The sequence below is a fragment of the Netta rufina genome, assembly GCF_964035555.1.
Source record: "Netta rufina genome assembly, chromosome: 5".
Taxonomy (NCBI): domain Eukaryota; kingdom Metazoa; phylum Chordata; class Aves; order Anseriformes; family Anatidae; genus Netta; species Netta rufina.
Window position 1 is genome coordinate 61,002,830 of NC_140128.1, and position 13,390 is coordinate 61,016,219.

General features: G+C 46.0%; 1 protein-coding gene across 1 annotated transcript in view; it reads right to left on the minus strand.

The window, feature by feature from the left end:
* Positions 1-939: 939 nt before the first annotated feature.
* The window catches only part of TMEM260 (transmembrane protein 260), a gene marked incomplete at its 5' end in the record, with an annotated part of 29,187 nt that continues 16,736 nt past the window's right edge, over positions 940-13,390 (minus strand). Inside the window, 12 exons of the mRNA XM_084287107.1 lie at positions 940-1,444; positions 2,509-2,599; positions 3,006-3,059; positions 3,621-3,797; positions 4,746-4,894; positions 5,058-5,229; positions 6,226-6,398; positions 6,771-6,888; positions 7,267-7,350; positions 7,715-7,755; positions 9,805-9,984; positions 12,185-12,298. Of these exons, the coding sequence (XP_084143233.1) occupies positions 1,172-1,444; positions 2,509-2,599; positions 3,006-3,059; positions 3,621-3,797; positions 4,746-4,894; positions 5,058-5,229; positions 6,226-6,398; positions 6,771-6,888; positions 7,267-7,350; positions 7,715-7,755; positions 9,805-9,984; positions 12,185-12,298 (1,626 nt within the window). The 3' untranslated portion in view covers positions 940-1,171. The remainder of the gene's footprint in view (positions 1,445-2,508; positions 2,600-3,005; positions 3,060-3,620; positions 3,798-4,745; positions 4,895-5,057; positions 5,230-6,225; positions 6,399-6,770; positions 6,889-7,266; positions 7,351-7,714; positions 7,756-9,804; positions 9,985-12,184; positions 12,299-13,390) is intronic.

Below are 13,390 nucleotides of genomic sequence, written 5' to 3' on the forward strand. Positions count from 1 at the left end.
GTAGAAACTGAGTCCTGCAACAGAGCATCCCCGTGCAGCACCTCTCGCTCCCATGCACATCTTGCTTGCACATCCTGCTCGATAACATGATCCTTATGGAAGTCCTTCCTTCTCTGAAAAGTTTCCTAACCCAAATGCAGTCCTGGACTGTCAGCAATTTCTCTCCCCTAACACCACTGCACCGAGATTTCAGAGAATGGCAGAGCAAAGTACGAAAATTTTGACAAACGCGCATTTCCACCAGAGCTTGGTGTCTTTTTTAAGCCTTTTAAAGAATCATCTCCATTTTGAAAGACAAGCTATTTTATGTCATTTTTGGGAAAATAAGTAGCTGAGCTCTTGGTACCTGAGTTATATGGCATTTGAGGTATGTTGAAAAGCAGGAGGGATGTCAACACCAAGGTGTCTTTAGGAGATGCCATGGTGCTGCCTACAGTGGTCTGTAAAGAAAAACACAGATCACCTGCTATAGCAAAACTTGTCCCACGAAGTCTAACACAGCATAAAACCCCAATGTAATGAAAATAACCCTCCCTGCAAAGCCAGGCAGGAAGAACTGGATTTGTTTCACCCATCATCCCATGCCAGCTGCTGCATGTGTCCCCAGTGGGTCATGTCTGCAGCACCCCATGGTAGAGGCACAGTCAGGGCATGGAGCATATCTGAAACAGCACCTGGTCACACCCCCACAAAGGCCACACACTTCTCCTGATGGAAACCTACCTAACTGCACTGCCTTGTGACCATAAAAATGCACAGACTAAAGAAAAATGTCTGTACAAGCCTCTTTGCTCAATGACAGAAGAAACATTAAAAAGCTAAAAACACTTTTTGCATCTATAAAGGATGCTGTATTCATAAACAAAATTAAAATCTCTCCACAGTACTAGAGATTCACGGGTTTCCTTTAGAAGGAAACTCTCCTTTGAAAGCCAGCATTTTATTTAGTGATGAGCTTTCTTCCCCATAGAAAACAATACAAACTGTTCATTTGGCAACGGCCATCAAAGAACAAATAACAGTACGTTCCTGCAGTGGCAAGCCTGCTTGATGTCCTCTTTACTGCTCTTTCTGCTGCCTTTTATAAGTAGTCGATGCCCAACTCAAATTTTTGCTCCTAACTTCAAACATCTCAGTGCTTTAGAAGGCGCGAGGCGGGGGGGAACAGGCGCTATCCAGCTCGCCTCTTCAGATCAGCTTTCATTTTCCTCAGCCCCTGCAGCTCCTTCTTCAGGTGTTTCACAGCCTGCAGGATATCCTGCCGCTGGGGATCGTCTTCTGCTCTCTCGGTGTACAGGAGGAAATGTTTAACAGTTTCAGAGAGCAGCACCTCGGGATCCACGTCCACCTGGTGGAGACGCAACATCCTCTCGCAGGCTATCGCGTAGTTTTTGTGCCAGTTCACCGGATGATTTGGATGAGAGTTGACAATTTCTTTGTATGACTGTTACAGGGAGGAAAAAAAAGGGCAAATTAATCAAACAAAGGGGACCAACAGCTTTTAACAGTGCTTCAAAACTGTCCATAAAGGAACAGATGCTATTTAGATGTCTACTCCCAGAGTCAGAGGATTTCTGAAACCTCACTCTGTGTTTGCTGTGTGATGTGTGACAGAATGAATCCAAAATCCAACTGGGAGCTGAATCAGTTCCTTTTGTGGAGCAGCTGTATGTTTAGAAACATTACAGATGACCGAAATAACCCCCGGGCACATTATGCCCTTCCCCAGGAGAAGGGTTACACTGGGCTGGGGAAAAAGATTTCACTGCTGCCTCTGGAAAAACATTTACTCAATATTTCAAGAAATAAGGACATCTTCAACAGGACTTGAGCAGTCTTTTGAGTGGCAATATTCACAAGCTCAACATCAGGCACAATGCTGACAACACTGCAGAACAGAACAGCAAAAATCACAACATAATAGGCAAACGTTTAAAGGAAACTATTTGTAGGCTGTTTGCTGGGGTATAAAACACTCCTCCTCTCTGCTGACACACACTGATCGTTTTATGCATCTGCTGGCATCTCTGGCAGTACAATATTTATAGAGATACCTCCACCAGCTTACGTATGTCATTCTTTGCTGTGAAATGCAGCAGAATTAATTTGCAGTGAGAAGACTGTCGGATTTTACACTTGCTGGCTCAGATGCATGACTGTGTAATGACAGAGAGGACAAGTGCATAGAGGGGACTTCAGGACAGACAATCTCTTGGCATGGGTTTGGAGCCCAGCACAGACAACATAATTATAGCAAAAGGAGGGTGTCAACTGGTTAGCTTTTGGCATCTTCCCTGACCGAGAGGGCAAGCAGGAACGGATAATATCCCTGAACAAATCTCTTTGAATCTGCTACGCTCCTGGTTTGGATGGATGAGAGAGAATACAGATTACAGGACAACCCACCTCTACAGATACACCGTGATATTCCCATGTAGTCAAGAAATTAAAAACAATAAAAAAGGATGAAGACTGCAGGGAGCATTCGTAGCAAAATACATGACTTACAGTGTATGCCAACGTGTAAAGCTGCGATTTCATTTCTGCAGTCACACTGGCAGTTTCTGCAAGGTCAAATATAAAGAAAGCCGTTTTCATCCTAGGAGAACAAGAAAAAGGTCCATTATACAAACTGCTTAACATAACCAGCTCACATCTCATGATTACACACATCTTCAGTGCATCCATAAAGCCCTTTAATTGTACGGGACAGCACACAAGCTTTTTTCAAATCAGTAACACCACTGCAATTTCTTTCCACGGTGTGTGTGAACTACCTCTGTTCCTCCAAGATACTTTGAGCAGAGCCTTCAGGTGAACAAAACCATTGCTTGCCAGAGGCAATACACCCTTCATCTCATTTGGCCCATCTTTTCCTCCTGAAGCTTGGCTCGTTTAGATCCAACAAGGCCATGCACCATCAAGCTGCCCACTTTGGTGTGTGTTTCCACGCCAAGGAGCTGGCATTGCCCACAGGCTGTTGGAGGGGAGCAAAGGAGCATCACCTGGCTTGCCACATCTCCTCGTTGGCGACAGCTTCCCAGGAAGAGGGCTTGAAACTAAAATTGAAAATTAAAATAAAATCCAGCCATCAGATCCACGTCACTGTGTTTAGCCCATCACACAATCAGTCCTTCTAACCCAAGCAGCTACAGACCTCCCAGGCAGAAGAAAACCTCTCATGAAGCCTATGGCTCTGTGACAGCAGAGAACTGAGCTGATGCTCAGTCATTCATAAAACTTTATTCCTCTCTCTGCACCAGGGGAGCCTCTGGTGCTCAAATTGGTTGTTTCACAGCATCCCAGCTAGGCACGAAGTGAGAGATGGTTTTTACCATCCATCACAGCTCAGTCCGTGACATTTAAAGCTTTAGATGTCCCACGTTCTCAGTGTTTTTTGGCTCCCAATCAAGCTTTAAATAAGGATTGGACCTTATAATTCACTAGAAATGTCCTCTTTATTCTAACTCTAGCAAAAATATCACAAGCAGATTTATTTTATGTTCCAAAACACAAAACATTATGATTACGGTTCATGTTTAGTTTCTCTAACACTGATGTGGTTATACTGCTGGCAGAAGAATAACGAGCAGGAAGGTACAGGGTCCTCTGCCTCTTACCTCCCATAGTCTTCAGTCCAGTTATAGAGATTCTTTGTGAGACGAATCCACTCTCCTGGGTCAAAGACAGCATCAGAAGGAACCAACTTTTCACAAGTACCCCACGGCCAAAGAGAGTAACTCCTTCTCCAGGTGGAGTCCCCTTCATGAAGACCTATGCAGACAAACACTTCCTTACTGCCAAAAAAAAACACACAGAGGGGAATTGTGAAGCCACGCCACAGACCTTGGGCAACCCCGCATGCTCAAGCAAGCCACCCACCCCACATCGCTGCAACGGGCAGGACTTAAGCCACACATTTTCTGGGGCACAGACACCCACCCAAACCATCTCACGTCGGAAGGTGCACGTCTCCAGGTCCAGCTGCAAAACAGATCCCACGCTGCAAATAAGGACCCCATCCAGTATTGCACATCTGTGCAGCCAGCACAGGAGATACCCCAAGGGAGATGTCCTCTCTCCCCTCTGCTGGACCTCACACACGTGCCAGAAGCAGTAGGAGAAGCCCATTTCTTCCTGATGGCACTTGCCCGTGCTCTTCTGCCTACCCACACTCACAAGGCTCAACCCAGCTAGTCTAAATGCAGATGCTATTCTTATTCATGTGAGTATCTAATCCTTTCTCCACTCTTACTAAGCTATTTTTATACGATGATTATTCGTGGAATACATTCATTCTATGCTAATCACTTGGCCACAACGCTCACCAAGGAGAAGCTGCAGTCATTTGCTCTCCAACTATCATCATTTTGAGTATATAGGAATGTTTCTTTTTTTTTTTTTTGTGATGAATTGTTGGTGAAATCAAAACAAAAATTGTAAATATTCTCTGCCAATCACCTTATTTTTCCTTCCTAAAATCTAAACCTACCTCAATACAACAAGAATATTTTATCTTGCTCAACAAGATATAATATTGTTCAACAATATTGAATGTTATATCTGGATGGAGTTACTTCTGCAGAGATACTTGCTTTAATTGTAAAAATAATCTCACCACCAGGGAGGAAGTCAGCAGAGAAAATTGGTCTTTAGGATGCAGTACCAGGCTGTTCCATAAACAATTTCAAGAAAAAAGGGTTGAAGATTTTAGGAAAGCTGTTACATACGAAAGAAATGCTTACTGTTTATTTACTTTGAGGAAACGATGGAGATTAAAAGTTCGTGTCCCATCGGGTAACACTCCTTCCACAGGATTCCAGCGGTTCCCAGGAAAAGAGACACCGGGTAAATGCTTTGCCAGCTTGGGTAAATACCATTCATAAGTCATCATCTATCACCAAAAACATTACCACAGTTAGAACAAGAAGCAGTTTTCATCCATTTTACACCCAGCAGCTGTAGAAATGGTTTCTGTACGAGCAATGACTCCATTTACACAGTAAGGGTCACCTCCCATTTCAGCAATGGCTTTCAATATCAGTTTCTGAACGTACCTCCTGGTCCACTAAGGTGACATCTGGCCTCACTCCTTCACAATAATGAAGGTAACGAAGGGCGTTCCCGGGTAAATCTCCTCTAAGCAAGACCACTGCACCCATCGGCATAGAGGACAGCAGGTTTCTCGCAAAGTTGTCAACAATATAATTGGTGCTCTGATCACAGGTGCTTAAGAAAACAGATGAGAAACAGCATCTTACAACTAGGCATCTGCATGGCTTTGCTCATCTTCAGAATAACTTTATGCATTTGGCATCCACAGGTGAAGCCCTTCATGTGGTCAGATCCTGCTGAAAATCATCATCTCCATTTACAGAAAAAAAAAAAAAAAAGATATAAAAATGAAGCATTTAAGACTACAGTGCCTCAGACACCATCACCAGAGGCATGTCATGACATTTTTGCCAAAATACACAATCATTGCATGCATTCACCGTCATTCTGACTTTTTCCTGGGCTAAACCTAAAGACTTACTAGTTGGAGCTGGAATTGCCACTACAACAATGGCTCTAAATATTAGAAATCCTCCTTACCCTTTTATTGCTGTTAATTAAGCAATAAGTAGCCATGTTCTTGTAGCACCAGGTAGAAGGAGATTTACATTACTTGAGATGAGATCCCTTTTGGTACTCCATCATGTGCATGCACACTAGCACGTACACTCAAGAGCAGGATGCTCTCCTGTCCGTGCACCGTACCCTTCACCAGGTCATCAGCCTCTACCTGAGCACCCCTACTACTATTCTGGTTTGTACCCAGACCACAGCAGAACCTTCAGTGTGGTTATGGAATTAGGAAGCCCTACAATACAGATCTAACTCAAAGAGGGAAAAAAAAGTAAGAAAAAGTCCTGGGCAGAAGGAAATCTGCAAGGGAATGAGAAGGTGACTGCATGGGATAAATCAGTTCTGTAAGCATTAGGCAATAATGCACAGATTCATGGGTTTCCTCCAAAACAAGCTTAGGTATCTACATCATTTTCTTCCTTCAGCCCTAACTTACAGCCTGAGGTTGGTGCTTGGTGGTTCTGAGGGTGTTCAGACAAGGGACTGGGGCAGACTCCACGCCCCAAGTCCATGACCTGCTTTGATGGGCACCTGGACTCGTGCAGGTTCCAGCAGCACCCAACCACACAGCATCCCACAGCCCTGGGGACTCCTTACCTGTAATTTGCCCAAATTTGAGCACCAACGAGAGCCACAGCAGAAAGCCACTCCAGCCACGGCAGCGCCCGGCCACCCTCCAGCACGGCACCGGCAAGGGACACGAGGATGGGCAGCCCCAGCCCCGCCAGCACAGCCACGACAGCATTGCTCTGCATCCAGAAACGCTCCACCTAGGGCACAAACGCAGGGCATGTACCTCCTGCCATGGGATGCAGGTCCAGGTTTTCAGGGTAGGATGGTCTCTGGGCTGAGAAGCTCACAGTTTAAGAGCAGACAGAGATACACAGAGGGTTTTTTTTGTTTTTGTTTTATTTCTTTCCTTCCTTTTACATACAAATCATCCCTCTAAATTCCCAGAGACCACATCTCTGTTTCCTCAGCTATAAGGAAACGGAAAATGTAGCTGCATGCTCGCACCCTGTGCAGCTCCAAGACAACCACCTGTTACTGATTAGCCGGGGATGCAACAGCAGCCGACAAAGCCTGAAGGAGGCTTCTTCCAAAATTTAACATCCCAGAGCAATTTTCAGAGTGAAACTTACCACGCCCAGAAACAGAGGCTTTGTAACATCCAAATTTGCTCTCCAGGCAAAAAAGACAGAATAAACACACAGCATTCCAGCGAAGAGCCAGATCACGGATGACTTCTGTTGCCTTCTCCTATAAAAAATAATACAGCGCTCTAGTGGCATGATCAAAAAGTAGGAAAAAAGTTGTAGGCACTTGAAGGTAACTGTCTCTCTGCATGCCTAAATGAATTTAATTCAAGCAGCTGCTGGGTCTTTACCTTTGCAATTTATGAAACCTTTCCAAAGCACACAAGCATCAGGGTTGCAAGCTTTTTAAGCCTGCGGTCTACAAAGTCTCAGTGTAACCAGGTGCAGGGCTATTTTGCTCTTTATCAATAACCAGAACAGGACAACTGCTGGAATTTCTGCACAGGGAAGCTCCACACACCACAAGGCAGAGAAAACAGCCAAAGCTCACACCCAGCCGGTAAGAAAAGTGGCTCAGAGCAAAGAGTCCCCTCCAACTTACGGCAGCGCTGCGCTGAGACAGGCCACGAGTGCCAGGGCGAGGACAGGGAGGGAGAGCTCCGACCTCATCTGCGCCAGCTGGGAGCTGTGGAGAAATGAAGTGCACATCTGCATCACCCCAAAATCGCTGCCAACACTCTGAGAGTAGCAAGGAGCAGGGCAGAAGGACAGCGTAACGCATCCCTGTGCTGCTGGGATTAAATCTACCAGGAGTGGGAACAAGCTGGGTTTACATGCCAGGATTTTGGATGAAAAAAATTGCTGGGGAGGGGATCAAGCACTGTTCCCTCAATAGGAGGACAGACAGACATGCACTGTCCTGGTGCTGGACATGCACAGCCCCTGCTTTGGAAGGAGAGCACAGGCAGGAGAAGAGCCACCTGGGCTGAGAGCACAGCGGTGGTGACAGGTTTCTCCCCACTGCAAGGCACACTCAGGATTTTACTCACACCAGCATCTCTCTCATACTGGATCCAGTCTCCGACTTGGCCTGGATTAAAAAGAAAGAGAATCCATGAGAAGCCCACACGCTGACTAATGTGTCACTGGGGCAAGGAAAAGGCTTTTCATTTTCAGTTTGCAGAGCCCCCAGCATACAGGGCTCCTCCAAAACCCCTTCAGGTGGTGCCACAGAGTGGGCACAGGGAACAGGAATTGCTTAAACAAAGAGAAAAGCACATGGGCCTCAATTCCTGCCTGCTTACCAGCCTTGCTCATGGCCCCTCTGCACTCACAGATCTGTACAGATATATGAGATTTTTTTTCATTGCAGAGACCTGCGCTCCGTGGCACAAGCCTGGGAAACAAGTGGTGCGTGGTGGAGATGAGGAAATCCTTCCTAGGTGCTTGCTGGAAAAGTGGTGACTACCAGATATAAGGGAAAGTGGATCCAGGAGGTCTGGAAGGAGTATTTAATCTCAATAAAAATTGAATAGTCACTTGAATTTATTTATATATTTTTTAATTGAAGTGTCAGAAGATGGAGAGACAGCTCCCATGCTGTGGTACTCCAACCACCTCCTGCTTCCCATGTCCTGGCTTTCTGTCTCCTGCAAAGCCTCACCTTGCTGGATGCTGATGGCAGCCACGATGGTTTCCTTGCCAGAGATGACATTTCTGATCCTCACCTTAGAGGGGGAGGTTTCTGTGGTTTGGCACCAAAAATCCCAGCAGGGTGCAAGCCCACTACCCCCAGCAGGCATCACACTTGCTGCTGTGATCTCTGCGGGGAAATGCTCTCTCCCCAGCACAGACACCCTGTTTTGTTTTTTTTGACCCTGCTTGCCCCTGAAACAAAGCAAAGCCCCTCCCTAGGACCTGTCTGTCCATCCAGGCAGGGCTCTGGCATTAGCCCAGCTGGCATCGGGACCAAACGCTTGGATTTTGCTGCATTTACTGCTCCAGCTTCAGACCAGTTCATCGTAAATGTGATTTACGGGGCAGGATTACACATGGTCCAGCCCTAAGCCGCCTGAACATCAACTTGAATTCATCACATCTGATGGAGACAGGAGTTAAGGGATTTGCATGCCCAGCAGAACCTAATTCTTGGGAGACAGCTGGGAACAGGACAACAGGGGAAGTCTCCGAAGCCCTTCAGAGGGTGGATGTTACCTCTGGAGGAGTTTTGGAAGGATTTGATTTGGATTTATCAAATCTTTTGCCTCGCATGCTACAGCCACACGGCTCTCAGGGATGGCTGTAGCAGCCTTCCCTGGAAAGGCAATGGGGTGCTCGTGGTGTGTCACCAGCTGGAGGCAGCTGCTGCAGGCACAGGACTTCATTTCTGAGGATGCTGAGGACCCCAAGGAGTGACAAGATACATAAATCAGACCTCTTTCTCTTCTCCCAGCCCTCCGCACTGAAATCTCTGAAGCAGGATGGAAAGAAGGGGTGCTGGGCGTTGCTTTCTTTGGGTGGCTAGAGCCAAACATCTAATTTAGGGCTGGAGGAGAGAGATGCAAACCCTACACCCTACAGAATCACATCACACCTCCCTCCCTTTGCAAGAGCACAAAGCAGGCAGAATTATCCAGAGCAGAGGATTCGGAGATCCCCCAAACCTACCACTCATTTTGATAAAATACTCAATGTCAATAAAATATTTCAATAAAATATAACTAGGAAGTAAGTTAGAGGAATCTCTTTTAAAGGTAAAGCAATGAAAACTGCTTGCAACCTCTTTAAATAGCTATTTAAAATAAAATAAATAATAAAAAAGACAATTATTTGTCTTAAAACAAGAAAAACACAAAATTGATGTCACTATTTCCCTCTAGCAAGGCTTTCTCTTTGGGCTTTTTAAAATATGAGACATCTGTATGGTGTCCAGTAAATAATACAGCTCACACCACTAAGACATCAGCCATCTGATCCATACCCAGAAACTCCGACAGATCAAAAGGTCAAAATCAGAAATAAACATTTAAAAAATAAATCATTTTCAATTTCTTAGCCAAACTATTTAATGTCATGAACAGAAAGCTCCTGCTACTGCGTATCTCAAAAGAAAGACGTTTAGAAAATGACCCGTATTTACCAGACTGAACGTCCCATATTCCTCCCTGAGAAAGTGGGTCAAAAATCCTTGAAAAGTCGTCTGGTCTCCCCATGTCCAACGGGCTCGATTGAGGTAGGACGAAGCCGGCAGATAGAGATAAGGCAGCAAACCAGCCAAGAAGCATAAACCCAACTTCAGCAAATGGCCTAGGGACAATTCCTGCACCAAAATATGTCATATTGCATAACAATGTTTATTTTAGTTTAATCGTGCTGGAACTTCAAGAACAGATAAAGAAAAAACATCAAATATATTTACACAGAGCTGATCTCTCAATTTATAGTAAGTCCCTACAAAATGCTATGTTAAACCTTACGATTTTGTGGATTACTAGGAAACTGCATCAAACTGATCTCCTTTGCATGGCAGGGTGAAATTTAAGTGAAGCAAATAATATTAGCTAGGACTCATGAGTATCATACTCATTGCATCTTTCACATTTAAATCATGGCATGACATGCATAGATGGCTGAAGCACTGCAAGGCTGAGATAACCCACTTTGCAGCGATTAAGAGTTGGCTGGTATTCCATCTGGCAAAAAAAAAAAAAAAAAAATGCTGCTCTAGTACAACTACACGCATCACCACCATCATCAGGAGTCGGTTTTGCCATTTACTTTATCGTGATTACGCTGGCTAAATTGGATAGGCCAACTTTTGGGGTGGGATTTTCAAGACTGCCTAAGGGGTCAGGAAGACAAGACTTTCAAAGGGACTTGTGTGCCTAACTCCTTTAAGTGCTTTGGAAAATCCCACCCCGGAATATTGCACGCTTGCTTTCTCATCAGGCACCATCCTGCCAATCAAAGCACTCCCTTCAGAATTTGGGGTGATGTGGAAGAGAGCCCATTCAGAGCGACGACCTACAGAGCAGAGAAAGTAGCTCGGTAACGTCGCCGGTCAAAAATTCCTTTAGAAGCCTGGCTCTTTTTTGTTGGTTTCACTGAAAGCCACCATTTTTGATCGATTAACCTCTTTTTAGGTGGTGTTCTGCAGCAGGGTCTACTGGGCTGGTGTCTAGGTAGGGTGTTTCCCAGTGATGCCATATTGGCACAGCATTCTCCCTGCTGGAAATCACAGATGTCTCTCCAGGCCTCCCTGGTTGTGAAAAAAACTCTGTTTAAAGATCACAAATGCACTTCCATCATTTTGTTAAGGGAAATATGAGGTCAGGAAGGCTTTTGCTGGAGATGCTGACCTCTTGGACCAAGCTTGTCTGAGCTGCCCCTATTGCAGCTGATGGGTTTCACTCTAGGCTCAGCTCTGAGCTGTGCATCCCATCCAAGATGTGCAGCCCTTTTCAGAGCAAAGCAGAGCTTCTGCAACACGTCAGCATCCAGCCCAACACAGCCACTTGCAGAAGACCACCTACAGGTGACAAAAGCATTGCAGGGCACCTGGACATCACCGGGGGCTTCATCCAGATGGATGCACATCACCTTCCTGAGCCAGATGTGCCAAGACGTCTTCTCACCTTCTTATACAATTAACAAGCTTAATAAGGAGGTGTAAAGTGAGGGACATCCTGAGAAAGGATCTCTGCTAGATGAAAGGGACATATTTCTAGGTGGAGGGTTGGATCAGATGACCTCTAGCTCTCCCTTCCAACCTCAACCATTCTGTGATTGTGATATTCGACCAGCTCCGGTGCTTGTAGTTTCGCTGAAGGTCAACCTTGCTTTGGTCTTTGTTCCAGCTGGCAGAAGCCAGGTGCTCTCCCCAAAAGATGACCTCCTGTAGGACTCACAAGCCCTGGCAGCATCAGAGCTGGCGGCCAACAAGCCTTGTAAGTCCCAGGGAGGTGCTGAAGGGGAGTCCTCCTAGAGATCAGCACCTGCAGCACCCTTCCTGCCATGTTACCTACTGTGGCTACGTCTTCAACTATTGACACCAATCATGAGATGATGTGCAACAAGCAGAAGTGGGTTTTGTGGTCCCACCAGGGAATCAACACACAAAAACTCATCCCCAGCCATGCAAAAAGCAGTGCCACCAGCCAGGAGAGGCTGCTCACGCCCGTGGCGTCCCACCAACAGGTAGGTACCTGCACTGAACACACTTAGCTCCTGCACACCGAGGAGTTTTAGCTCAGAGTATTGGCCTTGTGGCTGTGTACTGGGCACTTACAAGCAGCCAGGGCACTGAGCTCCTGTGCCAGGAGCCACGGGCAGGTTGCTGGTGTGAGCAAAGCCCCTACACTGCGATGGGCTGTAAATTCAGGTGGTTGACTGATGAGTTTGGACAGAATTCCTACTAACACGGTTCGTACATCAACATATAAACAAATGGTTGGAAAAGAAGAATTATTAACGGCCTTAAAACAAGCTAAAACAGAGGCATGGGTCAGCAAAATACGTACCGTCTTCCTGAGCAGCCGGGAGAGAACCCAGGGCACGACACAAGCCACATAGAGCACTATCGTGTGCTGGTTGCACAGGCTGAGCCCGCAGCAAAAGGCACCGAGTCTAGAGATCTGAAAGGGAGAACACCAAAACCTCACAGTTACTCTTTATCACCTGCAAAAACACCCAGATGCCAAAGCAGCTTCAGCGCAGCCCACAGCACGCTTAGAGAAGGCAAAGCACATCAGTGAGCACTGGTCGATTGTAACACAGACACACAGGTTACTTCAGATTAGTTTTATGCCACAAAAAAAAATAATGCCACTTTTATGTACAGAGACATTATTTTACATAACAGGAATGATTTTTGACTCTTTTGCAGGCACAGTGGGCTAAAGTCAGGGCCACACAAACTTGCTAAGCCAACGGAATTGAATGCAGCATCACTCAGTGGTCTGAGATCCTTTCTGAGCATCTCTGAAAGAGTTTTCTGATAAAAAAATGGTAACATATCCAGACTCTGCAGCATGGTGCAGGGCATTTCTCATGCTCAATCTTTCTCCTCCTTCTCCATCACTGGCCACGTGGTCCATGTCACACCCTGGAGCCACACTCTGTCCACACTCCTCAACGGGCAAAAAGCCACCAGGGTCCCACAGACATCGTTGGACAGGAGCTGACCACCCATCAGTCACCAGATCATTGCCCCTGCTAATTTCAGTCACTGGTGACAATGAAGTGTGTGAGGTGCAAACACTTGCCTTGGCATGGCAATGGGATCATAATGTAGTTTTTAATCGGCGTTCAACACTGGATGCTGCTTTGTCCCAGGAACACCTGCCAGAACTTCAGAAAAACTTTGTGGGCTTCAGAGCTGCCCTGCAGGACTCAGGACCACCTGAATAATTTTTCCAGTACATTGGTGAACCAAGCAAGCTCCTGAAAATGTCTGAAAGACAAAGTCAGATTTACAAAAAGTGTCGCCAATTCACTGTAGTCTGGCCTCTTTGAGGCGTGTGATGCTGGCCACCCAGAGCATGGAAACAAGCTCACTGACTGCTCCTGAAAACCTCACCTGAAAATCCAAATGGAAATTGAGCACAGCAACCACAGGAGCAGGTCGGAAAATGCCCCAGCTCCATCTTTGTGGAGCCCAGGGTCTTGGGGCAGAAGTGACCAGAAAATACAAAAGCCCGATGATGAAACAAGGCCTCCATAAGCCA